Raw genomic sequence first — 27,651 nt, 5'->3', positions numbered from 1 at the left:
CTTTCTTTCTTTCTTTCTTTCATTTTATTTATTTATTCATGACAGACACAGAGAAAGAGGCAGAGACACAGGCAGAGAGAGAAGCAGGCTCCCTGAAGGGAGCCCAATGCGAGACTCGATCCCATGACCCCGAGATCACAACCTGAGCCAAAGGCAGATGTTCAATCACTGAGCCCCCCAGGAGTCCCCGATTTTTTGTTTTCTGTGCTTAGAATGTTTTGGTCCCATCTGGGCCTCTTGGGGGTAAAAGTTCAAAGTGCAAGGGGCACAGCTTTGGTGCTGTCCATGCTCACAGGAAGGGTCTATCAGAGCCTGCACGGTGGGGCCGAGCTAGAGCCCCCTAGTAAGCCCTTGGACGGCTGAACAACCAAGAATGTTCAGAGCTTCAGACCAGTCACCGGTAGCTCTAAGACGGCTGTGCTGGAGGATCTGCAGCACAGTAAACACAAAATGCTATAAATCGTGGCATTTTTGGCTTGTTTTTATTTTGTTTCACTTTTCGTCTCCTGCTGAGCCGGTTGATGTGAGCCCCCGACACCTCTGAAGTCGGGATCAGCAGCTGTGGCATCACTTTAGGACCTGAGTGTACAATTTTGTTCCCTGGAACTCTGTTGGGAACAAATTGCCGAGTAAAGATTGTAGGGTGCGTGCTAGGCATTCTTCCCACCAGGTGGACCCACCTGGGCACAGAGGAGCCCGTGGGAGGGGACAAGTGGGTGCAGGGGTGCAGGGTGTCACCTGGGACATGGACAGGGGACCCACGGCAAGGCTGGTCGACACGCATTCCCACTATAAGTGGTTCCATGATTGTCAGCTAGTGTGTCCACACAGACGTGTGACAGGCCCCCCCGTTATTCCATCAAACACTCCCCTAATTGTGTTTTCTAGGTAGCACACGAAAAACCCCACAAGCAAAAAAAAAAAAAATTTTTTTCAAAAAAATCGACAAGCAGCCAACGTTAAAAGATACGTCACATTGGGCGTGTGTCGCATCCAATCAGGTGATGATCTCAGGTGCAAACGGAGGTTTTCCAGAGAAACAGTTCGGGGTCAGGTGTGCACTGTCACCTTGTCACCTGTCACCTGCGTGTGCAGCTGGCCCACCTGCCCTGCAGGCTTCCTGCTGACCAGTCCCAGCACCTCATGAGCCAATTCCCTGAGCTCTCTCTGCAAATCGTCTTCATATGTATCTTTTTGCATATATTTCCTACGTATTTTTCCAAATACGTACACATCTGTCTCCCTCTGTGTATGTATATTTTCCGCTCTCTTTTCTCCCTCTATTTCTATTTCTCTAACTACATATGGGTGGGGTGTCTGTATCTATGTGTATCTCAATTTCCAGATACATTTTATTCTCCCCGGGAGCTGTGTCCTCATCCAGCCCTCTGAGGCCTAGATGCGCTGCGCTTCCTGTAGGACATGCTGTTGCTGGTGTCCAAGACTTTCTGTAGGTCTTGGTGGGACGCGCGCCCGCGGCTCCTCATGGCCGACTTCACTGCCCGCATGGGGCTTGCTTCCTGGCTCGAGAAGACCCGCCTTCAATGCTTCCCCGTTGGTTAACGTCATGGGGGTGGGCACGTGGCCTGCGGGGTTTCTGTAGTCGTTTGTCTCGAAGGTCAAGGTGCACAGAGGGTTTCAGGATCCCCGTGAGAAATCCCGTCCTGTCGTTGCTGGTGCCTGCGGATGGAGTTGTCCACATTCTGGTCCATGTGTCATGGTCTGGATAATATCCCCAAAGACGTCTACATCCCGGTCCCCACGGGGTGCACAGAACAATGTCCACAAAGATGACAATACCCCATTCGGCCCCGCTTGAGCCAGCGTAATGTAAGGAAGGGGTTCGTTGTTCTTTGGGGAGGGGGTGGCAGAGATGACGAGAAGCGGGTGCATCCTGGGGTCAGGATCCACGGGCATCCCACGATCCCTCCCACGACAGGTATCTTTACAAAATATCACATTGTTCGAAAGTAAAAAAATAGAACACTATATAAATACATTCTCAAAGCAATTAAAAAAAAAAGAACAACCACCCCACAGGTTCTAGAATGTTCTGGGGAGGAAGCCTCTGTGTTCATACGCTGGCCGGGGCGGCTGTGACTGCTGTGACTTCTTCCACGGTCACGATCTCTTCGTTGTCAGCTTTTTGCGGGTCTGAGACGAACTTCTCCCAGATGACCTGGGGAGGAGAAGGAGGATGGGGGTGTTGGGGTTTCAGGAACCCCGTGAGTGGGACCTGGCTGGCCACTGGGTATAGATGGGAACCGGGGCCCCGGTGGGCGCGGTATCTTAGTAGAGGGCATCTGCGGGACTGCCCATGGGGACGCCCTCGGATGGACATGCAGGAGAGCCCAGGACGCCCCCTCCTCATCCCGGTCGGCTGCCCTACCCCCACCCTTACCTACCTGGTGGTCAGACGGATGGTTGTCGTTCCATTTGTCTTTGACATGTGGAATCCGTGGGAAAAGCCTCCGAGATGCGAGGAACCTGGTAAGACAAGAAGCGTGTGAAGGAAAGACCCTGAGGACATGGGGATGCGGGACACGTCTCCCCCACCTCCCAGTGACATGCCTCTGGACCGCGTGCTGTAGGACAATTTCACGGAAGACTCACAGCAGGACAAACCAACTCTGGGATGAGTGAGCAAGTAGGAGAGGCTATAGGAGCACAGAGGGACGCCCGTGACAATCTTTCTAGAACCTTCACTTGGTCCCTCGGGTACAGAGAAGGGGAAGGATGGGACTGGGGGTCGTGGCAGGTCATGGGCAGCCTCCAGAGTCCCTGAGGATCACAACGTGTGTGTCTCCTCCTGCGTCCATGCAACCACCGAGAGCATGCTTTCCGGTCTGGCAGGTTTTCTGTCAACATGCTGCATTTATCGTTTTTTTTCCTAACATTTTTACGTAAATACTAATTTTCACCTAGATTTTACTTAAAGCAGATGTCATGTTTGCCCAACATCAGAGTCTTCTTGCATTTTCAAAGGCACGTTTGCTTTTTTCTCTTATTTCAGGAGAAGCACCTCCCATTGCAGGACACCTGGAGTTACTTCTGCTCAGCTCAGTAGGGGCTTCCCGCCAAAAAATATAAATTCCAGTCCTGAGTCCCGGAATCTGGAAACAGGACCTCGTTTGGAAATAGGGTCTTTGCAGATGGAATCATGTTAACATGAGGTCGTCCTGGATGAGGGTGGCCCTACGTCCAATGACAGGGGTCCTTGGAAGAGACAGAAGAGGAGACGCAGACACAGAGGATGGAGGCAGAGACCAGAGGGATGCGGCCACCAGCCTGGGGACGCCTGGGGCCCCAGACGCTGGAAGAGGCAGGACGGACCCTCCCGGAGCCTCTGCCCTGGACCTTGATGGTCCTGCCCCTCTTGGAGCTCAGATGTCTGGGACAGATTGAATTTCTAATATTTCAAACCATTTGGTTTGTGGTCTTTTTTTTCCTGTGGCCGCAGGAAACTCAGACAGCTTCTCATTAAGATAACTGTCCCTGTGCAAGGCACGTGGTCTGTGCCCGTTCCGGCAGCAGGTCTCGAGGCTGCCCCTGTTCCCCTTTGGCCCCGCGGTTTCAGGGTCCCCTGAGAATGGGGTGGTGCCAAGCCGCCCGTGCATCCAGCAGCCTGGGCGCCATCCTCTCCTTGTGCTTATGCAGCATTCCCGTGCGGTTAGCCACACGCGTGTCCATCGTGAGGGAGATACACCCAGGATGCCCTACCAGGGTGCGAGGCCTCAGGGGTGAGCACAGGAGGACATCCAGGGGGTCCCCACATCACGCAGGAGGACCACCAGCTGCAAAAAGTGCTTTGCACAACATCATGCAATCTTCATGCAACGTGCATGCAAGTGGGAATTAATGATTTCATGGATGCACGTTCATTCAGAGGCATTTGCGAGACGCCCCGAGACCCTGCTTGGTGCAGAGATCACACATCGGAAACGACGTGGTAGCCGCCCAGGGAGGAGCCTGTGGAGAGGCTGGCGGTAAGCAGGTACACGGGAAGGTTCAGGCTGGGCTCCCTGGAGGCGTCCAGGAAGGGAGTGGGTCGGGAGCGGGGGGATCCCTGAGTACCTGGTGAGGCTTATCGGGTGGAAATGAACCGCCAGCAGAGGGGTTGGAGGGGAAAGCATTCCACAAAGAGGAAGCTCGCTGCCGTGAGGCTGAATGCAAGCCCTGTGTAAACACCGCTGAGCTCGGACGAAGTCCAGTGTGCAGCTGATGTGTGGGGGTCGGATGGGGTGGCTCGGGGGCCTGGAAGCATCCAAGAATGAGTGTCCAGGGCTGCCCATCATGGGTGAGGATGAGGCCCCCGTCGGCTGGCAGCTAGAGCTCCCCAGACAGATGGCACGCCAGTGGGTGCCCTGAGCCCCATCCAGACATGCACCCCGTCCATCCTGCCCATTTGCAAGGAAGACCCCAACCCACCACGGGAGTTACCTTTTCAAAAGGCAACCGATGATCAGGGCAGAGACAAGGGTCCCCAGGACCACCAGCATGTAGATGTGCACGAGACTGGCCTCGGGGTCGTCGGAGCCTGCGGAGAGAGGGGAACACAACATGGACCCCTTCAGATGAGCCATCGAAGGACAGATGCTCAGAGCACAAGGGAAATCCTCAGGAAAGGGCTCATCCCGAAACCTTCCCCCAAAGCGCTCTCAGGAGCGCCCAAACCATAACGTGACAGCCCGCTTTAAAACTGGACCCTGAAAAAAAAAATAATAAAAAAAATAAAATAATTAAAAAAAAAACTGGACCCTGAAAAATAAAAATAAAAAAGTAAAAAATAAAAATGGACCCTGCATACCCCAGGACACCTGGGTGGCTCAGTGGTTGAGCGTCTGCCTTTGGCCCAGGGCATGACCCCAGGATCCCGGATCGAGTCCCGCATCGGGCTCCCTGCATGGAGCCTGCTTCTCCCTCTGCCTGTGTCTCTGCCTCTCATGAATAAGTAAATAAAATACAAAATAAATAAAACCGGACCCCCCCCAAGTTTAATTAATTAATTTTTTAAGAGTTTAAAATTCATAAATGAATAAAAAAATGGACCCCTCCCTCAAAAACACACTTTTTCAGGCGCACAATTTGACCAAAGTTACCTCACAATTAGTGTTAGATCTTCAGTGTCATTTATCATCTGGATGAGCTCTTTTTACAATTCATTATTTTTGCAACACAGCACATTGTGGCTGTTACTATTAAAAAATCCAATTTTTAAAAAATCCAATTAAAAACTCCGGTTCCAGAAGGATGATCATAACCAAATTGAGAGTCCGGCGTTTTGAGAGTTTTCCATATTAACATATGAAATGTGCCCTCTTATAATAATAATTATAATAATAATACATTCACTGAAAAAGTGCTCTTTCCACGTGATACAGAAGTTGTTTTTAAATTTTTTTTAAAGATTTATTTTTATTTATTTATGATAGACAGAGAGAGAGAGAGGCAGAGACACAGGCAGAGGGAGAAGCAGGCTCCATGCCGAGAGCCCGACGTGGGATTCGATCCCGGGACTCCAGGATCGCGCCCTGGGCCAAAGGCAGGCGCCAAACCGCTGCGCCACCCAGGGATCCCTTAATTTTTTTTAATTTTTATTTATTTATTTTTGATACAGAAGTTTTTAATTTCAATGAGCACCAATTGACTTATTATTCAATTTTCTTGTTGCTCGCTTTGGACTCGTAGCTAAGAACCCGCTGTCCCATCCCAGTGGGTACATCGATTGCTTCTCCGTCTCTTTGAACTTATGTTTTACCTCTGGATAAACATTTCACGGGCATTTTATACACGCCCTTATACAAGTCTTTGATTTAGGATCACGAAAAAGAAAACAGCATGCATCAAATGTTTGCTAAAACACTATGAAAATATCCAGGAGGGAGGAATAGTGCGGAAATGCAGATTTCTTGAGCACCTGGTTGGCTTTTGGTCCAAACCATGCAATTCCTGCAAACTCATAAAGGTTTCAGGGAGGAAGCTGGTGAAAGGTGTAGGTCATTCAGTTCCTTGGAATGAATGGATTCCTCTTCATTAGGAGGAAAGACACCCAACTTTGATGCTTAGCAGGTGTTTCTTTGAAAAAAAAAAAAACAAACAAACAAAAACCCAGAGCATCGTGGAGACCCGTGCATGGAAACCCCTGTGAGCCTCTGGGGATGGGGCTGGGAAGAGGTCAGAGATGAATTCAGGGGATGCTCCGGGGACACGTACCAAACTCCACAGGCTGGCTCCAGGAACCCCACCTCTGGATCCGCGCGTCTGAGGTCCGTATTTTCACAGTATGCTTGGCTCTGGGCTCTGGACTCGGGAAGTTGTATTTATTTTCCCAATTACCAGACACCTCAATCTTTGGACAAAAGAGAAACTTTGAATGCGGGGTCCCCCATGTTCGGAAAAGCGGGGATGGGGATGTCTCGTCAGAGGCGGCCGTCTCCCCACTCACCCGCCCCATCCCCACCCTGGGACGGACGATGGAAGCACGCTCTCGGAAAGCAGAACAGTGACCTCACGGTGTGGAACATCCTTGCCGTCTAGAAATACGTGGTTCATTAAATTAATGCATGTCCGGCATACGGAATAGTTTGCTGGAAAGCCTCAATGAATCAGCACATTGAGGGGGGCCTCTGATGACCATGGGACCCCGCATGGGGTTCCCGTGCTCGTCAACATAGATGCAGAAATCATTCAGCAGGTACACGTGACACACGCAGAGCCGCCACCGGGAAATGTCCCAGCAAGGTCATTAATGGGGTAAAAGCTCACCATTGGATGGAGGAGGATACCCCATAAAGGACTTCGAGGATCGTCCTCTAGGAGGGTTGTGAAGGAAGACACAGTCTCCTTAAAGCTCAAACACGGTTACTCTTGACCAACATGGATGCATATGGCCGGAGTCACTTATTTGAACGAACGGGACCGAGCACGTGTGACCAGATGAGCCCCGTTCCCACAGCCGGACTGTTCCCACCCCTACCTCACTGACGGGGCGGTCCTCCCGGGAGCCGCCACCCTCTCATTCACAGCCCACCCCATCCTGGCCACCATGGCGGCCACGTGTGCATGGCAGTGTGTCCATGTTACCGTACGGGGTGATATTTTGGGTCAGAGTTCTAACTCACCAGTTGGTTCCCGCTGTGTTCCTTATTTTTCTGGAAAAAAAAATAGAGTTAGGTTTACTTCTCTCTATTTCGAGAATTCTTACAGGATGCGTTCATCGTCCCCTCTGAGTGCAGTCAGGGGTAACCCACATCCCCCTTGTCCACACAGGGCCATGTGAAGGGCTGAGCTCCCTCTCTACTATTTTTGCCTCAAGTCTCCCAGACAGGGGTGGATGGACTCGAACACCAAGGGAGGATGTGCCCGGATCATGCCTTGTCCTGGAACACCACCTGCTGATGGGTCCAAATAAGAGCAGACATGGAGCAGAGGATCTACAGTGGATCCAGGTGCAGTTGGAGCAGAGGACTCCCCCTTGTCTACACTGAGTCCATGTGGATGTGGAACAAAGTCCTCCTTGTCTACACTGGCTCCAGGTGAATATGGAGCAGAAGGTCTTCCTTGTCTATACTGGGTCCATGTGGATATGAATGACAGGGCTCCCCCTTGTCTACACTGAGTCCATGTGGATGTGGAACAGAGTCCTCCTTGTCTACACTGGCTCCAGGTGAATATGGAACAGAAGGTCTTCCTTATCTACACTGGATCCATGTGGATATGAATGACAGGGCTCCCCCTTGTCTACACTGAGTCCAGGTGGATGTGGAGGAGAGGGCTCCCCTTTGTCTATACTGGGTCTTGTAGAGGTGGAGCAGAGTGTCCTCCTTGCCTACACTGACTCCAGGTGATCATGAAGCAGAGAATCTCTCTTGTCTACACGGGGTCCATAGATGTAGAGAAGAGGATGCTCCTTGTGTACACCGAATCCGGGTAGATGTGGAGGAGATGGCTCATCCTTGTCTACACTGGGTCTAAGTGGTCAAGGAACAAAGAGTACTCCTTGTCTACACTGGATCTAGGTGGATGTGGAGTTGAGAGTTCCCTTCTCTATGCTGAATCCAGGTGGTCATGGTGCAGAGCGTTCTCCTTGTTTATACTGGGCCCAGGTGGGTGTGGAGGAGAGAATCCCTCTTCCTCAGGTGGGATCCAAGTGGACAAGTAGCAGAAGGTCCTGTCTGTTCTGCATCTGCTTGTAGATCCTCTGAAGGCTTTCAGGATCCACCTGGGTGTGTGGCCACCTTTGTTGGGTTGGCCGTGGTGGTGACCCTCGTGCCCAGGGCATGTCCTGTCCAGCTCAGCCATCCCTGTGTTTGTCCCCGTGCATCACCCAGCCCCGCATGTCTCCACTGATCTGGGTCACAGGGAGGGCTCCCCATTCCTTGTGCGGCACAGTGTCCTGCCTGGGGGCAGAGTCTACTCACCAGTCTCTGGATGTCCAGCTGGTACTTGAACTCCCTGTTGGACAGGTTGTGTCGGGTCACAGGCTTTTCCCACTGGATCAGACAGTGTGACACGTTGCAGTGCACGCTGATATTGTTGGGCGGGCTGTATATTTCTGTAACGAGAACCCAGGATGCTCCCTGAGCCACCAGGCTGCCACCGGGCCTCAGAGGCCAGACCCAGTTCTGTGGGCTGCACATCGATGGTCAGCTCCCGGGGTCACCTGGAGGCACATGCCGTGGTTAGGAAGGAGTGTTGCGTCTTGAGGAAGGAAGAGGACCGCTGGCTTGTGTGCAGGTTCAGCGGTGTGCACACAGGACCATCTAGCAGGCTGCAGGGAGGGGCTGGCGAACCCAACATGTGGGAAGGATGGAAATATGCGGACTGGCCAGGGACAGGGCCACCATGGGGACAGCCGAGGCTGGTTTCCAATGGGGACAGAGGATGCATGTCTGAGAAGACCGGCGGAGCTCCAGGGTCCTTCAACAATGAACGGATATCCCATGTGACCCTCTACGGTGGGTTCCATCAATGGTCGGGATGGGCGTTATGGGCATCCTGTGTCTGATCCCACTTAACTAGCATGCATTCCGATCTCAACACCGAGAGTGGATCCCATTACCCAAACCCTTTGAGGGCAACTTGATTGTAAATCCACATCCCGTGTATCTGATCACAATGAACCTTGAAACTGAGTTGCATTTTCACTGGGAAGCACACTCTGGATTTATTTTTTCCTCCCTTGCTCACAGTTGTGATGTGTATTTAGGATTCTGCACCTGGGTCTGATGGATAGATAGGGTCCCTCTTCCCACCACTATGCTATTCTCAGTCTACCTGTTGGGATGTCCTACACGTCAACTGAACCTATCTACCTGGACATGGTGTCAGATCCCACAGAGTAGAGGGTTCAACCCTACAAGGCTGCCCTTCAGGCCCTATATCAGACACCATTCAGAAATCCAGGTTTCTGACCCACCAGCTACAGATATGAGCACCCGACGACCTTCTCCTGGGATCTCATTAATCTTCCAGGGTGACTCACAGAGCCCAGGGAACAAGTCACTCGCTAGATCACGGGTTTATTGTCACAGGCTCTAACTCAGGAACAGCCTGGTGAATGGATGCGTGGGGCCAGTTGTAGGGACGGGCGTGGAGCTGCTTCCGTAGGTAGCTTCACCAGGTGAACCTCTCTGCTCAAACCTGCATGTTGTCTGCCAACCTATAAGATCTCCAAACCCTGTCGTTTTGGGATTTTACAGAAACTTCATGATGTAAACCCAATTGATTAAATCATGGCCCATTGGAGGTTGAGCTCAACCACCAGTCCCTTTTGGGTCACACACTGGACAGGAATGAAAGTTCCAATCCTCTAATCACAGGGTTTGTTCCCCTGGTAACCAGCCCCATCCTTAGGGGCTTTTCAGCGGTCACCTCCTCAACATAACAAAAGGCACATTTACTGCTCTCCACAGGGGAAATTCCCATTTTGGCGGCTGTGTGTCAGGAAGAAGAGACCAAATGTGCATTTGTAATTGCAAGTCACAACTGCAGAGGACTGAAGTTTGAAATAATATTGGGATTTCCTGGGTTAGATAAAAATGTTAGGAACATGGGGACGGAAAAAGAAAGGCAGGGATTCCCTCAGAAGGAGGGTGGTCGTGTCGGGGCCATGGGAGGTTTGTCCAGAAAGGTGGTGTCTCCTGAGCCTGCAGGAAATGCAGGCCCAGGGATGTGGGTGCCCCCCTGCCACCTGGCTGGGTACAGACACCTGGATCTCCCCCAACAGGTGAGCCTGGAGGTGGGAAATGAGGGTGGCCAATGGCCTGTGAAGCTTCACTGGAGAGTTGGCGTTTGTTTGTCAACAGGGTCTCCAAAACAGACAAGAGATGGCGATGCCTGCTACTACTTGGAGGTGCACAAATGGGCCAGAATTAACCTCCATCTCCTGGTCTGAACGTACTCTCTTTTGTCCCGAGAGGCTTCACTGCCCAGATGTGGGCAATACCCCTGCCCGTCTGGGCTGGGGTAGTGCCAGGGCCAGCGCTCGGGGACTATGGGCGCTTTGGAAGGGCCCTGGCTTCCTTGGTGGTGTGGAGGAGGATCCACCAACAGTGCAGGCACATCTTGTCACCCCGTTTAATTCAGAGTAAAAGGATGGGTTGCACCCTTTACTTGGCTTCCTTCCAAAAGGAAGCAACCATGCCAATACCTTGTCTCTGGGTCTCTGGCCTCCAGAACTTTGGGAGAATACATTTCTCTTCTTCCAAACCTACCGCAAATTCTGTTCAGTTCACCCGTTAAGCATCTCTTTACACCACAGGACGTCCTTGGTCTTACCTATTTTCTTCCAGTACAAAATCGAATCAAAGAACTGGATTCCTGTCCTTTGGCTGGTACCATTCACCAGGAAGTAATTGTAGTACGCTAATCCCGAGAGGTCTTCCAAGTGACATCCTACGTGGGTTCCTGAGTCTTCTAAGTAATGAGGACACTCTCTTTCCCTTCTGTATCTATAAAGTTCCAAAGTGTTTAGAGGATAACCAGGGCTCCCCCTCCACCGCCCAGTGTACTTCCCAGGGTTGTCTCCATGAGCGAGGTCAATACTTACTTCAAGTCTCGTATGTACAAAAAATATTGCACGTCATCAGGGGCAGCTTGACCCTTTGCCCAAGTGCAGTTCATGAAGTTTGCATTGTAGATAAAACAGGAGAAGTTTTGGGCAGCTGTGCCCTTCCCACCTGAGAAGCCACAAAAACAAAATAATTTGTGGAAGCGGATCATGTGGCTTCACGGTTGGAATCTCTACCAAACGTTCAGAGAATAATTAATTCCAATCCTTTTTTCTTTTATACGATGTTATTTATTTATTTGAGAAAAAGAGAGAGAGAGAGACAACGTGGGCAGAGGGAGATAGAGAAAGAAAGAATCCCAAGCAGACTCCCTACTGAGCAGGGAACCTGATTTGGGGCTTGAACCCAGGACCCTGAGATCAGGACCTGAGCAGAAACCAAGAGTTGGACATTCAACCAACTATGCTCCCCAGGTGCCCCACCAATCTTTCTTAAACTCTTCCAAAAAAATAGAAGAAGAGGGAATACTTTCAAATTCACTTTAGGAGGACAGGATCACCCCCATACCAAGCCCAGACAAAGACATGAGAAAAGAAAATCACATCCCAATATCCTAATAAACGTAGATGTGAAAATCATTAACAAAATTCTAGCAAGCAAATCCAACAGCATGTTAAAAGGATTGTGTGTCGTAACCAAGTGGAATTTATCCCCGGCATGCAAAGATGGTTCAACACACGCCAATCAATCAGTGTGCTTCATGACTTTAATAGAATGAAATAAAAAATCATGATTGTCTCAGTAGCTATAGAAAACATCTTTCACAAATTTCAGCATCCATTCATGATAAAAATTCTCAATAAAATAGGTATAGAAGGGCAGCCCGGGTGGCTCAGTGGTTTAGTGCCTGCCTTCGGCCCCAGGCATGATCCTGGAGACCCAGGATCGAGTCCCACATCGGGCTCCCAGCATGGAGCCTGCTTCTCCCTCTGCCTCTGTCTCTGCCTCTGTCTCTCTCTCTCTGTCTATGCCTCTCTCTCTCTCTCTCTCTCTCTCTGTGCATCTTTCATGAATGGATGAATAAAATCTTTAAAAAAAATAGGTATAGAAGAAATTTGTATCAACACAATAGAGGACAAATATGGAAAGGCCATAGCTAACATCACACTCAATGGAAAAAAACCTGAAAGCTTACCTTGTAGGGTAAGAAACAAGGCCAAGGTAGGCACTCTCACCGCTTCTATTTAACATATATGGGAAGTCCTAACCAGAGCAATTAGACAAGAAAAAAGAAAGATATCCAAATTAAAAAAGAAGTAAGATTATCTTCATTTGATGATAAAATGACCATACGTGTAGAAAAACCTAAAGACTAAACAAAGAAGAGACATTGTTACAGCTAATAAAGAATGTAATAAAGTTTCAGGATGCAAAATCAATGTACAGAAATCAGTGGTATTTGTCTACACTAACAATGACCTGTTCAAAAAAGGAATTAAAAAAATAATCCTGGGATACTTGCCTGACTCAGTCAGTAGAGCATGTGACTCTCGATCTTGGGGCTGTGAATTCAAGCCCCACATTGGGTGTACAGATTACTCAAAAATAAAAAATAGGGGGTCCCTGGGTGGCTCAGTGGCTTAGCACCTGCCTTCAGCCCAGGGCATGACCCTGGAGTCCCGGGATTGAGTCTCACATCGGGCTCCCTGCAAGGAGCCTACTTCTCTCTCTGCCTGTGTCTTTGCCTCTCTCTCTCTGTCTGTGTCTCTCATGAATAAATAAATAAAATATTAAAAATAAATAAAAATAATAAAATAAAATAAAAGAATAGTCTTTTTTTTTTATAGCACCAAAAATGAATAAAAAAGGAATAAACTTAAACCAAGGAGGTGAAAAACCTGTACACTGACTATTATAAAACATTGAGGAAGGAGATTTAAGAACATAAAGATAAATGGAAAGAGATCCCATGTTTGTGAACTGGAGTGATTAATAGCATTAAAATATCCAACCTACCCAAAGTGATCTATAGATAAATGTAATCCCTATCAAAATCCCAATGGCATTCTTTACAGAAATAGGAAAAAGAATCTTAAAATCCATATGGAGCCATGAAAGACTCCAAATAGCCAAAGCAATCTTGAGCAAGAAGGACAAAGCTAGAACCATTACATTTCCTGATCCCAAAATACATTGTAAAGCCACAGTAACCAAAAGAGTATGGTCCTGGCATAAAGATAGACACCATAGATCAATGGGACATAAAAGAACCCAGAAATAAATCCACGGGCTTATGGTCAACAAGGTTGACCTTCCACAAGGATGCCAAGAACATACAATGGACAAAGGAGTCTCTCTTTTTGCTAAATGGTGATGGGAAAACTGGACAACCCTAAGCAGGAGAATGAAAGAGGATCCTTATCTCTCACTGGATATGGAAAGCAAGTCAAAATCGATTAAAGATCGAAACACAAAACCTGAAACTGCAAAACGAGTGGAAGAAAACATGGGGGAAAGACTTCTTGGCAATGCTTTTTTGGATATGACGCCAAAACCAGAGGCACCAAACCCAAAAATTGACAACTGGGATTACGTCAAACTATAAAGCCTCCACTGAGTGAAGGAAATAATCAACAGAGTGACAAGGTAGCCTATGGAATGGGAGAAAATATCTGCAATCCATATATATATATATATATATATATATATATATATACCCAAAATATATAAGGACCTCAAAGAACTCAATAGCAAAAAAACCCAAAGGCCAAAAAAACTCCCCAAAACCCAAACCCAAAAAACTCCAAAGGGCTGAATAGTTTTGAATGTCTTCTAAAGAAGAAGTACAAATGGCCAACAGCTACAGGAAAAGTGGCTGGGCATCACTCATCGTCAAAGAGATGCAAATAGAAACCGCAGCAAGCTATTACCTCACACCTGTTAAATGACTGGTCGAAAAAAGTCAAGAGATAAATGCTGGTGAAGATGTGGATAAGAGGGAACTTGTGCGCTGTCTGTCATATAAGCTGGTGTGGCCACAGTGGAAAACAGGAGAAATTCCTTTAAATGTTCACATTAGAACCCCCGTGTCACCCGGCAATCCCATGTCTGGGCATATTTCCAAAGGAAATGGAATCTGGATCCCAAAAAGATATATGCACTCCCGCGGTCGTTGGAGTATTACTCACAATAGCTAACACGTGGCAAATGCAAAGACACAGAGAGTAAATCGTGGTTTCCAGGGGCTGGAAGGAGGGATAACAGCTTAATTGCAGTGATTATTTCTCAACATATATGTATATTAAGGCTTTAATTTAAATATCTTATAAATATACATTAATATTTTATATATAATAATTTTATATTCGTATATTAATACATTAATATATAACATCAGTATATATTAATACATTAATATATAATATCAGAATATATTAATACATTAATATATAATATCAGTATATATTAATACACTAATATATAATAATATATTTATATATTATAATTTAATATATTTAATACCTACATGCCAAGGAAATCTCAAAAAAGTTGAGAAAAACGGAAGGGATCTACCTTGGGGCTAGTGATGTGCAGAAGGATCACTGTGATATTTCCCCTACCTGAATTAGTGTAGACCAGTGTTTCTGGAATCGGTCTTTGGATGCTATTTACTTTAACCATGAACGTGACTCCCTCATGGAGAGAATAATCCGGAAACTTGCAGTGACATTCATTCTCCTTGAGCTAAAAAGACGCAACCGGCCAGGGCATTAGGAAACTTTTTTTTTTTCCTTTTCCTCTCCACACTGTTTGCTCTTCCACTGGTCCCGTGATGCCACCACCACCCACATACGTTGTCTGGGTGGATGTCGGCGTGCCCCCGTGAAGGTAGGACCTTGCCTCGGTGGTCTACAGCATTTAGGAGGCCAGAATAGAGGTCCCATTGCAGGGTGCCCTCAGTCTCCAGGGGTTTCGTTAAAATGCAGACTCCCGTGCAGCGAGTTCCAGGTGGGGCCAAGAAGATTCTACATTTGTAACAAAGCTCCCAGGTGATGCTGATGGATCACAACTCTGAGCAGCGAGACCTCTCAGCACTTGAGACATTACGGAGCTTACCGCACCCTCTTTTAGTTTATTCCGTTTTCTTGTCCTATTATTTTTCTCCCACAGAAATGTTTACATTGTATCCAGTCATTTGGTTACTTTGTTTCCGTCAAACACCTAGAACTCACACGATTTCTTTCTGGTGGGATTAAATCTGACCAGTGGCTGATTTTTGATGGATCAACCGATTTTTGATGGATCAACTGAGCAAAAGGCTACTGTTTCTGTTGGCAGGAGGGCGTTTTTCCTACGCAACATCCCCCGAAGGGACACAGAAGCTTGAAAGTCACAGAACAAGTTGCTCATCTTCCCCATGATGCCTGTTGTGGGAAATCCTGCCTCCCTGAAAGAGATCCCTGGAAATTCTGGGAGCATTCGGGTGCCAGATTGAAATCTACCTGTATTGCCCTGGATCCCCCGTCCCACCAGTCTACCCCATTTTTCCCTTCTTTAGGTGGTTGAGCATCCCCGAGGGTCCCACCCTACAATCTGTGCCGTGTCTGAACTCGTGGGAGCTTTGGGCTGTGGCTTCTTCCTCGGGAGCCCTGAACTCCTTTTCCTTTTGGGATAAGACATTTTCCTCAGTCCCCCAGAGAATCAGGCCATCAGGCATGTCTTGACCACGGGCCAGCGCTAACTTCCCTGGTTCACCCAGAAGCATGGCCTCTAGATGTGTCCCAGATGTCACACGCATGGTCTCCATTCCCGCCTACCGCTGCTTTGTTTCTACAGTGATGAAAGCTTTGTAAAGGATAACGATCGTCCGTATCAAATCCATCTTACCATTATTTCGATTGGCCCTTTCTCCTTGTGGATCATCACGCACTCGAGGTACGTAGTGTTTTCCTTGCAGTCCCAGCTCAATTCCATTCTCCTCGAGTCAAACTTCATGTTTAGACTGGGGAATCCTTCCACGGTTGTAAGATCTGAAGGACGGGACCACCAGATTAAAAGATTATCGCTTTCCCATCTCTACCCACTGCCTCTTGACCCATCCCATGTCTCATAAGCAAAATTCAAGGCTGGGACAGGCTTTCCCGTACCCCTGTCCCCCTAGGTGTTCCCTCTACGTGAGGATGCCTATCAGGCAAGTAATCCAAGACCGACCAAGTGAGAGCAAACGGAGGCTATTTATTCAGAGCTTGCTATGGTAAGGAAGTCGGCCATCACTGGCATTCGTCAGAGACTCAAGGGTGGACAAGGCAATGGGCAAGTCTCATAGTGGACAAAAGGTACCTTTTGGTTGTGCCCTGAGCAAAGGCTATGGGTGTGGGGACGATGCAGGTGGCTCACTACAAGTAGGGCATTCCATGGGATTGGTTAGGGGACCATGCCTGGCTCTCTGGTTGGTCCTATATAGGAAGTGGGGTCAAAACATAGGGAAGCCATTAGTTACTGATCAAGTCCAGTCCACTGGGGGCTGGTTGCTCCAGAAGTGATCTTTTAACTCCTTGGATTGTCATGGGGACGGACATCTGGCTCCTTGCATGACTGATTTGGAGACAGCAGGCTGGCTTTCTGGGCTGGTCCCCAAAGATGAGGCTGGTCCCCTGGGCAGCTCATGGGCTGGGTTCTGTTCTTAAAGATGCTCTGCCCATTGTCTATTTATATTTTAAGTCTCTCAGCATGCACGGCCTTCTGTGCTGGGTGCCTCATACCCACATCCTCCTTTATTCCAGGTGCCACCCCACCTCCCCCAACACAGGGACCACCTCTCTCCAGGTCTCCAGGGCCTGCAAATAAGTCACTTATCTCCTGAGTTTCTTGACCCTCCTCCCTCCCTGGCATGTCCTTGGCTTCCTGCAGACTTCTACCTTCCCAGCCCAAGACAACAATGACTGTCCATCTACAACAGTTCTATGGATCTTGGTCTTAGCCTGTGGGTCCTACAAGAGTTTCATATGCCCCCAAGGTCATACCCAACCAAGGAAGTCTTCAAAGGTCAACAGAAATCTGATGACATTTATTCATCCAGGGCACATCCCCTCCCTGGACTGAGCCAGCTCTTGCACATCCCTGGACCCATGGACTCTTGAGTTAGGAGAGTCCATCAGTTCCATACACAACCCTCAGGAGAAAGGCCAAGCTGGACTGCATGGATTTTGTGAAAGTACATGAAGATTCCCACAGGCCTCCTGTGTGGAGGACAGAGAGACAGCCATCCCCACCGTTCCCTTATCTCCTTTCTTAGGGCAGCAAAGACGTTGTGTTGACACCATCCATACTTTAAAAACAGAGCCCCTTTTAGAAACACAGACGTGGGCCTGAGTCCCCACTCTGTCTGTACCAGCGGTGTCACTTCCAGCATGTTGCCTAATCTGTCTGTTCCCTGGTTTCCATTCTCACCGAATTGAGCAATGACATCTCTGACCTCAAGAGGTTGGTTCAATGCAAAAGCAATTTGAGACTCAGCAGCTCTTGGGGCTCCTAGCCCTGGGGAATGGTCCCTGAGAACATCTCTTGGGGAAGAATGGGAGTTATAGGTGTCCTTACCCGGTCCCCCAGGAGCTCCCCTGACCTGTGTCTTCTGACACTGTACATTTCACCTGGAGGAGGGCAGCATTCTTTAACTTCTGACCATCCACCAGTGTCCCTATTCCTCAGCCCTCTGGCCAGCACCATTTTCTTACCGATGCCCCAGTGACCCCATATCCCTCCCAGTGATCCTCACCATATACACCTAAAACCTAAGTATGTTCACCTTTAATCCTTCCTAAAATGGTGATACGTGGCCTGATAATCAACATCCAGCTACCGCAGGCAGACAGCTACTAGTCAGTTGATGTTGATGTTGCCTTTGCCACCTGCTACGGCGGGGAGAGGGGGCTCACCTTGCTTCCTCTGTCCACCTGTTTAAGTCAGGATGTTACTACTCCCTGCAGAAAAGTCCCTGCCAGGGTGAGACCCCCCACAATGTCCCACTGTCCAGAATTAGGGTTGATGAGCCACATTTTGCAGCTCTGGTGTGTGACCATATCATAAGGCAGGATTAGGAAGGGCCTTTTAGAGCAGGGGCAAGAAAACACTTTAGCATCTGGCGTTGTGTCACTTGACTGACCAGCACATACGAGGGTGAGTTGAGGTTGGACTCGGCCATCAGGATGTATCCCAAGACACACAGGACGTAGAAATGAGACAGTCGGAGAAGGGTCAGACAGGTTCACACACTTACCCTGGTGCCCTAGAGTCTGGAGGATGACTGGGTCCAATAGCATGCAGAGCAGGACAGTTGTGGCCACTAGTCTCGTGGGACTGCCCGAGGGATGAGGAAGCCCTGTAGGTACAGTCACGTTTTAAAGAAATCAGCTCTCATGGGAGTTTTTGGGAGGGGGACTCAGCAAGGTTTCCTCGGGGAGATGCTCTGCAGGAAGACATAGGACCATCCCCAGCCTGATGGTCAGCCTGCTGGCCTGGCCAGCTCGGGGGTCACTGCTGGCTACAGAGGGTCTACAGGCTGCAACCAGCCTTGGGGCGGGGGGCAGGGACAGGACCAAGGGCACAAGCTCACTAAGCCCTTCCAATTCCAATTCCACCTGCAGAGAATGGCCGGGCCGTCCACCTCCTCCAGAGCCCACATAACACACAAAACAGGAACCCGCTCGCTGACTTCTCTTTTCTCCAGGATCAACTTCCTGAGAGAGGCGGTTGCAAAACCATCTCCCACATGTGTGGGGAAATACTACCACTGCCCCGTGAATCTACTCTACAGATCCACCCATCTGCTTTACATCAAGCTTGACTCATCATTCAGATGAGCCTCAAAGCCATGGCTGACATGTAATAGTGATTTTAAGATGCTTTTGGGGGAATATTACGCCCCCTTTCATAAGTTTCTCATTGTTCTGGCTTTCTCTTTTTTCTTGTTTGTATAATTTAAATTTTAAAATTCTTGTTTAAAATATTTTAATGTGAGGGGGACGCCTGGGTGGCTCAGCAGTTGAGCTTCTGCCTTTGGCTCAGGGCGTGATCCCGGAGTCCCGGGATCGAGTCGGGCTCCCTGCATGGAGCCTGCTTCTCCCTCTATGTCTCTGCCTCTCTCTGTGTGTCTCTCATGAATAAATAAATAAAATCTTTAAAAACATAAAAAAAATATTTTAATGTGAGGGATGCCCAGGCAGTTCAGCAGTTAAGCATCTGCCTTTGGCTCAGGGTGTGATTCTGGAGACCCAGGATCGAGTCCCACATCAGGCTTGCTGCGTGGACCCTGCTTCTCCCTCTGCCTGTGTCTCTGCCTCTTTCTGTGTGTGTCTCTCATGATTAAATAAATATAATATTTTACAAAATATATGAATAAATAAAATACTTTAATGTGAGTATAATTGACACATGCTCTGAGTGTTTTTAGAATGGATTTTTGGGTAGTAGAAAAAGAAATGATAGGTCAGGTTTCCATTATGACAATAACAGGGTTTTTTATTTTTTTTAGTTTTTTTCCTTTAATTAAAAGACTTGAGTTTCACAACAATCAAAAAGGGTATGTTTAAAAAAAAAAGAGGAAAAGGAAAAGGGGTAAGTGACAGAGGGACATGGAGGATGTTTAAATACGTTTACTAAATGAAAGAAGCTGGTCTGAAAATGCTACATCCTGTTTGATTCAAATATTACAACATTCTGACAGAGGGAAAACTATGGAGACAGAAAAAAATTCAGTAAAAAACCAGGGTTTGGGGAAGGGACAGGATGAGTAGGGAGGGCACAGGGGATTTTTAGGGCAGTGAAACTACTCTGTATCATACCATCATTCTGGATATATGTCATTATACATCTGTCCAAACCCATAGAATGTCCAACACCAAGAGTGACTGTAATGTAAACTGTGGGCTTTAATCAATAATAATGTATCAATATTGGCCCATCAATGATAATAGACGGCCCCACAGATGCCAAATATTCATAATAGTGTAGACTGGGTCAAAGGGGAAGTGCATACATAGGGATCCCCTGTACTTTCCACTTAAATTTGTCTGTAAATCTAAAACTGCTCTAAAAAAAAAACAAAGTCTATTAAAAACTTTTTAAACACATAAGTACAGAAGCGAAGGGCTGTGGTCCCACAAAGCTGCACTCAACAGAGAACACCTGATGCTCTGCTTGTGTTTGGGGTGGCATCCTGGGGGCTGCCCTCCACTGCCCTGGGGGCATTTTTGCTGGTACTTGTTCTTTGGCTGATTGTAGTGGGGGTCCTACGTCTCTACGTAGTTCTCTCCCTCTCGGCCACTAACTACCTCTGCTGCTCTTCATCTCTGTGTTCCCTGTGACCTCATCCTTTTAGGGCCTTGTCTTTTCTTGGAGGTTCCTTTCTCTCTCTTTTACAGTGCACAATTGTACTTTCTGTAATTTTCTTGGGTTTATAGAGTCTGTCCGTCTAAACACTGCTTCTTTTTTTTTTTTAACAATTTTTTTTAATTTTTATTTATTTATGATAGTCACACAGAGAGAGAGAGAGAGAGGCAGAGACATAGGCAGAGGGAGAAGCAGGCTCCATGCACCAGGAGCCCGACGTGGGATTCGATCCCGGGTCTCCAGGATCACGCCCTGGGCCAAAGGCAGGCGCTAAACCGCTGCGCCACCCAGGGATCCCTAAACACTGCTTCTTTTTTCTTGGTGTATTAGCTTCCTGGGGGCTGATGGAACAAATAACCACAAATTTCCTTCCTTCCTTCCTTCCTTCCTTCCTTCCTTCCTTCCTTCCTTCCTTCTTTCCTTCCTTCCCTCTTTCCTTTTTTCCTGTTTCTCTTCCCTCCTTCCTTCCCTCCTTCTACTTTCCTTCCCTTCTTCTCTCCTTCCTTCCCTTTCCCTCCTTCCTCCCCTCCTTCCTTCCTTCTCCTTTGTCTTCCCTCTCTCCTTCCCTACCTCCTCTCCTTCCTTCTTTTTTTCTTTCCTTTCTCTATTTTCCTTCCCTCCTTCTTTCCTTTTCAATTTCCTTCCTCCTTCTTCCTTCCTTCCTTCCTTCCTTCCTTCCTTCCTTCCTTCCTTCCTCCCTCCTCTCCTCCTCCCCTTCCTCTTCCTTCCCTCCTCCTTCTCAGACCTTTCTCTCACCAATTCCTCCCCTATTTCATCCTGTCCAGTGTCTGCTTCTTGGAGACCCAGTCATCACACTCCTGACATTACCCACCCCCCAACCCCTGCCGCGACACCTGGACCTCCATGTCCTTGCCTCCCAGCTGGCACCTGTCTTCACAGACTGTCTTTTTCTCCCCTCAGACTCCTCTCCAGCCCAGCTCCTATCAGGGACACAGCATCTCCCTCCCACATGTGGCCAGTTCAGCACATTTGGGCTCCTCCTCTCCTTGAGGTGCAGCCCCACCCAGGGAGCTCCTCCGCCCTCTGTAGGATCCCTTACCTCACAGATCCCTGCCCCCACAGACATCTGAGCTGTGAGGCTCATTCTCTACATTCCCCAACCACCTGCCTCCTTTCCACCCACCCTGTGACGTTCATGGGTCACCTGTCTATTGATGGTCAACTGGCTTGTGTAGATGCCACAGCCTCTTTACCTCCTGCACCTGCACCAGCTTCTCAGCCTTCCCAACAATGCAGAGTCCAGCCAGCTCCCCAAGCCAGGTGTGCACATCTGTTTCTGAGTGCACCTGTAGAGCAGCTCCCAGCCTCAGGTCCTGTCTCCTAACCTCCTGGAGCCCACTCCCTCCTAGGGCACCACCCTTGCTATAAAAGAGGAAATAAGAACCTCAGACCAGACCTGTCCCAACTTCCCTGCCTACCACACACCTTTTACTCCAGCGCTATAGAGAAGTTCCCAGCTTCCTCTATCTACAAGCTGGACCCTGCTCAACCCAGCCCTTCTCTGTGTCGTGTCTGGGGTTCCTGGCCCTGGGGGGGGGGGGGTGATGCTCTCCATAGTGAACCCAAGAGGCTCTCAGGGTGGACCCTTCCTTGGTCGTGGCTGACCCTACCATTGCCTTTTGCTATTCCTGCCTCATCTCTGCCCTGATTTTCACATCTGCAGTCTGTGTGAACACCCTGGCTTCGTTGAGCGGAGCTGTCCTTAATCAGGAAGGGGAGGTGCAGTGCAGCAGGGCATGGAGGGGTTTCATTCCACTCACCACCCCCACACCCCACCACAAGCTTCTTCAATCTGCTTTTCTCCTCATTTTTTCAAGCCTCCCATAGTACCTGCTTTGAGACTGTTACATGAAGCTGGTGCCTGTGCATGTACACCCCAACCCGCACCCCACAGGGAATCTGCATGGAAATACACCCTGAGCTGGACAGTTCCCCATTCCGCTTCCTCTAAACTGAACTCCTCTCTCTTCTCTTTGTTCTCTTTGCTCATCGTGATGGAGCAAAAGCAAACTTCTGTAAACTTGACTTTTTAAAAAACCCTCAAAAAACAAGCAACAACGTTATCACCTACCCAACGGTGATATGCAAGGTGATCTAGCAAGGGCTGCTGTTTTAATTAGCTGGTGAGTCATAACCTGGGGCTCTCGGCCAAGGGTGAGGACAAACCCTGCGGAGGATAATTCGGGGGCCGCGTGAAGTAACTGGCGCTGTGATTTCTCCATCGCCTGGGCATACCAAGCATAGGTATGTTCCACACGGCTCCTAGTTTCCCGCTCACACCCATCCTAGGGAGGATTTCCTAGTATCCTCATGCAAGTGGATGAGAAACTGAAGACCGTGGAGATCTCACACTTCATGTAATTAATTTCTGTGTTGATTTTTAAGACCGAGGGCAAAATCCACCCTTTTAAAGTGTACAACTCCCCAGCACTTAGCACTGGGGAGTGTTCAGCCATCACCTCTACCTGAGCCAGGACATTTTCATCCCTCCCAAAGGAGGACCCCAACCCCAAGAAACCAACACTCTGCAGTCTTCTCTCCTACTCTGCAGATTTGCTTGAGCCTCTTGTTTCATATGAATGAAAACTCAGACGTTACTTTGCTCTTTTTTTGTCCACTGACTACCCACTTTCCCTTCTTCTTTCGGTTTTCTCCAGACAGGGTTTTCTTCCCCTTTATCTCCTCCTAAGACCTCCACAGATACCGCCTCCATCTGTCAGATGGGGTCATATCAGAGACTGGGGCAGTGCATGTGCTCCCAGCCTGTGGCATCCCTGGGGTGAACCTGGATGTCTACTCCCTGTAGTCAGGGGCATGGGTGGTGGGTGGATGTAGCCCGTCACCGCGCGTGGGCAAGACAAGGAGTGAAATGCAGTGGTCCCCAAAGACACCTGTGGTCCAGGATGGCCAGCAGCTCTGCACTTGTTGCCGGGGGCTTTGACACAAGCCACTGCCAGCAAACTGCCTCCCCAGGATCCAGGGACCACCGCTTCCCCGTGTGGACGACCACCTGCATCCATGACTCTGGAGTAATCCATAGTGGCTTCTAACACTCACGCAGAGTTGCATGAGGGGCTTAGCCTGCTCCCAGTGCAAGTTGGTCGATCCCTGGCGCTAATTCAGACCTTCTAACACAGTGCCCATGTGCTGTTGGAGTTACCCCACCTCCCTGTTAGGCACCTTCATTTGGATATTCCCAGCTCCCACCCCTGGGTGCTCCCTGACTTCCCCAGGAGCTGCCAGCAGCAGCAACAGGAGGAGGAACAGGTACCCTAGTGACAGGTACGGTACGTTTGAGGGTCAGAGAAGAAAGGGAGCCACCTTACCCCACTGCACCAGGCTCCGCTCTGGCCACCTGTTTGCTTTCTCGGTTTCCTGGCGTTCCGACATCTGGTTGTTGTCTTGGACAGCTCTCTGCTGGGTCAGAAAGTGAGCACACTGATTGCATTGCAGAGACATTTCAACCCGAGACTTCCCCTTTCTCCTTAGCGCCCTCCCCCTTCCGGTGATGTTTTTTCGTTGTATATATATGATTAAGAAACCTGTGAACGGTGGGTAAGTTCATCAGTCTCTTAGGTCTCTGAAGACAGCTGATCAGGGGTGTGACGGCCACACAAGTGAGCAGGATATGCGTCCCTGGCTCCCCATTCCTCAAGGAGCCACGCCCCTTCAGCATTCATGTGCACAAGCATATCTTCCCAAGGTCAATCTGATGGGTCATTGACTCTGCCCAGGATGGCAGGAGTTGCTGGCTTTTGCCATGGACTGAGTTCTGTGCCATTCAATTCATCAGACGTTTATTGAGCGCCCTTATTGGTTAGAACCTAGGGGAGTGGGTAGGAAGCAGGTTTGCAGCTCGTGGCAGGACAAGGCTAAGCAGAAGGGCCATGGGGGCTGGTGACACAAAGACAGCATCGAATATCTCCAGTGTAGGGCCTTTGGGTGAGGAGATGAACAACAGTGGGATGAAGAGTGAGCAACGTTTCATCCGGACAAGGACACACTAACTCCTGGTGGGATGCAGATACAGGGCTGGTGATCATGGTCAGCTGAACGTCACAGGGAGTGGGTGACATCATGTCATGGATGGGGACCTCCATGTGAAGGTCACCTCTTGGCAGTCATGAGGTGCAATGGGCCAGCTCTCCTCAGGTGTATCTCTGTGGATGACACTGTGAATGTCTCTGCCAGAGAGCCCTTCCTCGTTTGTGGTCTTGGAAGCCGAGGAGCAGAAGAAGCAGCGGTTGAGAGACAACTGTGAGGAGCACAATGGCCAGAACAGAAACGAAAAACAAAACTGGAGGCACCCACGTTCACTGCAGAAATGGCAGGAATGGTGATGCTGCATCTGAGTTGGGCAAATAGGAGGAGCTGGCAAAGGGTGTGGAGCCGGGGGAGGAGATGCCATGTTCAGTCTTGCCATGTTCAAGCGGCTTCTCCGTGGAGACAGGATGTGGATGCATCTAGCAGGGAGTTGGATGCAGGGGTCAGAATCAAGGGAGAGATTTGAAGAACTCAGTGGAGGATGTTCCACTGAGTATCTTCCCTGGTGGGAGGAATGTTCCAGATTCTTATGCCACTTGAGTCCCTGAAGCTTGAAAAATCTCACAACATGCCTCCAAGGTAAAGAGTTAACTCAGCAGACCTGGATTGTCTACACTTGCCCCTTCCAAACTAAGTTCTAGCCATTGACCAGCTCCTGGAAGGAGGCTTGCATATGAGCCCGTGAAATGTCCTACCTGATAAGAGCGTCTTTGTTTGCCTAGAGCCATGGCATGTAGTTTATATGCTACAGTGTGATTTACGATGGAGCTTTGGGCCATGCCATACTTGGCCGTGTAGAAAGGCTAGTGAAGGAATAACTCAGGTCAGCCATGTGGACGCTCCATGCTAAGTGACTAACTCCAAGAAAACTCCTGGACGCCAAGGCTTGGTGAATGTTCCTGGTTGGCAATACGTCATGCATGTTGCCACACGCAGTCATTGGAAGAGTTAAGTAGCATCCACAGGTCCATGGGGAGAGGACACCTGGAAACTCATGCCTCATCTCTCTTGGACTCTGCCCTAAGCACCTTCAGATTTCACCTGTATCCTTTTTTTGTACTAAACCAAAGCCATGAGTGTAAGAGCTTTCTGGAGTTCTGTGAATCCTTCTACTGAATCGGTGAACCCCATGAGGGTGTCAGGGACCCAGACATGATACCCCTACACCGTCATGAAGGCCGCTGTCTCTGGCTGGGCATGACACACACAGAAGAAGCTTAACAAGTATTGGCGTGAAGGAGTGACAGCATGATGTTTCTTAGGACCCCTTTGTTCTACCTTTTCTTCAAGTGCTTTTGCCTTTTTAGATCTGCTCCAAGTTCCCACCAAGATGTGGAGAAGGAGAAGGAGAGTGAAGGGAACCTGTGTGGCTTACAAGGGTCCTGTGGGACCGTCTGGGGAGAGCATAGAGACCAAGCAGGGGGACTGGAGGCCAGGTCAATCAGAGAGACCACACACATACTAGGCTGCTGGCATTTGGATGTTCTGTAAGTATAACAAAATACACTACGGTATTCTTGTTTCCTCTTTCTCTATTTGGGACTTGGATTTTCAACTGACACAATAGGTTTTAACTTTTGTTAAAGGTTAAGTTTAAGCTTGGCTGTAGTTGCATTCTGAGAATTAAATGTGGAAGTAGGTTGGTACACCATGGTCTTCTAGGAACTCCCAAAGAAGAGAAGGTGAAGCGTTCCCTACAGATACAACCCTCCACCACATTGTTACTCCAGACAGATGGATGTACTGGGCTGGATGTCCCCCAGGGCCCCGTGGCAGGTCACCATGGGTGGCATTGCTGGAAAGTCAGTGCCTGTCATTTACTCTGAGGAGCTCATTTGTGCCTGGAATGTGCAGGTGGAGACTTGGAGGCTGTGTTTGTCTCTGTAGTTGACAGTCAATGACTCATTTCTAGACTATCCATGGTCTTCATAGCCCCTTATTCCATCTGGGATGAATATGGGATGAAGTGTGCAGGAAAAGAAATTTATGGGGAAGAATTTATGGGGAATTTCCTTCTCCTGAAAGGAAAAATAAGATAGTTCATCAAGTAGACCTTGACGAACAATCCATCCATCCATCAGTGATAATGATAATGGTGATGGCAATAATGGTGATGTGGTGATGGTGATGATGATGGTGATGATGATGGTGAGGTTGGAGATGATATGATGATGATCACAATGGTGGTGAAGATAATGGTGAAGATGATGGTGATGGCCATGATGATGGCGATAACGATGGTGATGATTGTGATGATAAAGACTATGGTGGGCAGCCCCGGTGGCGCAGCGGTTTAGCGCCGCCTGCAGCCCAGGGTGTGATCCTGGAGACCCGGGGACGAGTCCCACATCGGGCTCCTTGCATGGAGCCTGCTTCTCCCTCTGCCTGTGTCTCTGCCTCTCTCTCTCATAAATAAATAAATAAATAAATAAATAAATAAATAAATCTTTAAAAAAAAAAAAAAAAAAGACTATGGTAATGGTGATGGTGATGATGGTGATGATGGTGATGATGATGTAGCAACCTTGTTAACCACCAAACAAACAAAATCCTTACACAGTGACTCTCATGCCCCATGCTCTGGGCCAAGTTCTAGGACTACAAGTTTAGTACACAATCTGTATCAGTCAGGGTTCTCCATAGAAACAGAACTCATAGGGTGTGTGTGTGTGTGTGTGTGTGTGTGTGTGTGTGTGTTTAAAGAAAATATTTACTTTAAGGAATTGGCTCAGGGGGTTGTGGAGGTTGACAAGTCCAAAAATCTGTGGGTGTAGACCAGCAGGATGGAGACCCAGGGAAGAGTTGATGGCTCAGTTCTAGTCTGAAGACCATCTAGAAGGAGAATTCATTCTCGTAGTATTTGATTTGGAGTATGCAATGATGGTATTTTGTCTTCTCAGGTTGGCTTCCGTGGGAGCAGTGAGGGGGTTTCCAGAAACCCTCAAGGCACCAGGCTCCCTTGGTTACATGAGCAAAGAAGAGAGAAAGAAGACAGGTGTGTCTTCCCATGATGGTGGCTCAGGGACGGAGGGCACACTGGCCAGTCAGTTGGAATCATCCTCAATGTCCATCACACAGAGCCAATTGAACACAGAGAGCTCTGTTAGGGCCATAAAGTGAGGCAGGGACACTACCAGGTGTGTTTGTGGGGAAATCGACGACAGTGTGGTGTGTACTAATGGGAGCT

General features: G+C 48.8%; 1 protein-coding gene across 5 annotated transcripts; it reads right to left on the bottom strand.

Annotated features, from left to right (window-relative positions):
- Window positions 1-463: 463 nt before the first annotated feature.
- Window positions 464-23,877, bottom strand: LOC112651927 (colony stimulating factor 2 receptor subunit alpha). Of its 5 annotated transcripts, XM_025435315.3 has the most exons (13): window positions 23,747-23,875; window positions 18,289-18,390; window positions 15,900-16,042; window positions 14,633-14,756; window positions 11,051-11,180; window positions 10,780-10,952; window positions 8,421-8,554; window positions 7,122-7,151; window positions 6,214-6,349; window positions 4,441-4,537; window positions 4,075-4,254; window positions 2,406-2,487; window positions 464-2,179 (listed from the first exon to the last, which is right to left on the bottom strand). In XM_025435315.3, exons 1-13 carry the CDS (start codon window positions 23,808-23,810, stop codon window positions 2,075-2,077), a joined length of 1,500 nt encoding a protein of 499 aa, XP_025291100.2. In that variant the 5' UTR covers window positions 23,811-23,875; the 3' UTR covers window positions 464-2,074. The 5 variants fall into 5 exon arrangements, 4 of the variants coding, with proteins under 4 accessions (XP_025291100.2, XP_025291109.1, XP_025291117.2 ...); XM_025435324.3 differs by lacking the exon at window positions 18,289-18,390 and having other exon boundaries at window positions 23,747-23,877; XM_025435332.3 differs by lacking the exon at window positions 4,075-4,254.
- Between the last annotated feature and the right edge of the window lie 3,774 nt (window positions 23,878-27,651).

Source organism: Canis lupus, chromosome X (genome assembly GCF_003254725.2).
Source record: "Canis lupus dingo isolate Sandy chromosome X, ASM325472v2, whole genome shotgun sequence".
NCBI classification, from domain to species: domain Eukaryota; kingdom Metazoa; phylum Chordata; class Mammalia; order Carnivora; family Canidae; genus Canis; species Canis lupus.
Note: the sequence above shows the minus strand (reverse complement) of the source record. Positions and strands in the feature narration are given on the sequence as shown.

Bases quoted from the DNA above. Each gene is read 5' to 3' on its own strand.
- LOC112651927 (XM_025435315.3), bottom strand. From the start codon at position 23,810: ATGTCGGAACGCCAGGAAACCGAGAAAGCAAACAGGTGGCCAGAGCGG. The intron at 14,757-15,899 runs GTAAGATGGATT...GCGTCTTTTTAG, and splicing joins AAGGGCCAATCGAAATAATG to CTCAAGGAGAATGAATGTCA. The intron at 6,350-7,121 runs GTGAGTTAGAAC...TTTTGTCCAAAG, and splicing joins AACACAGCGGGAACCAACTG to ATTGAGGTGTCTGGTAATTG.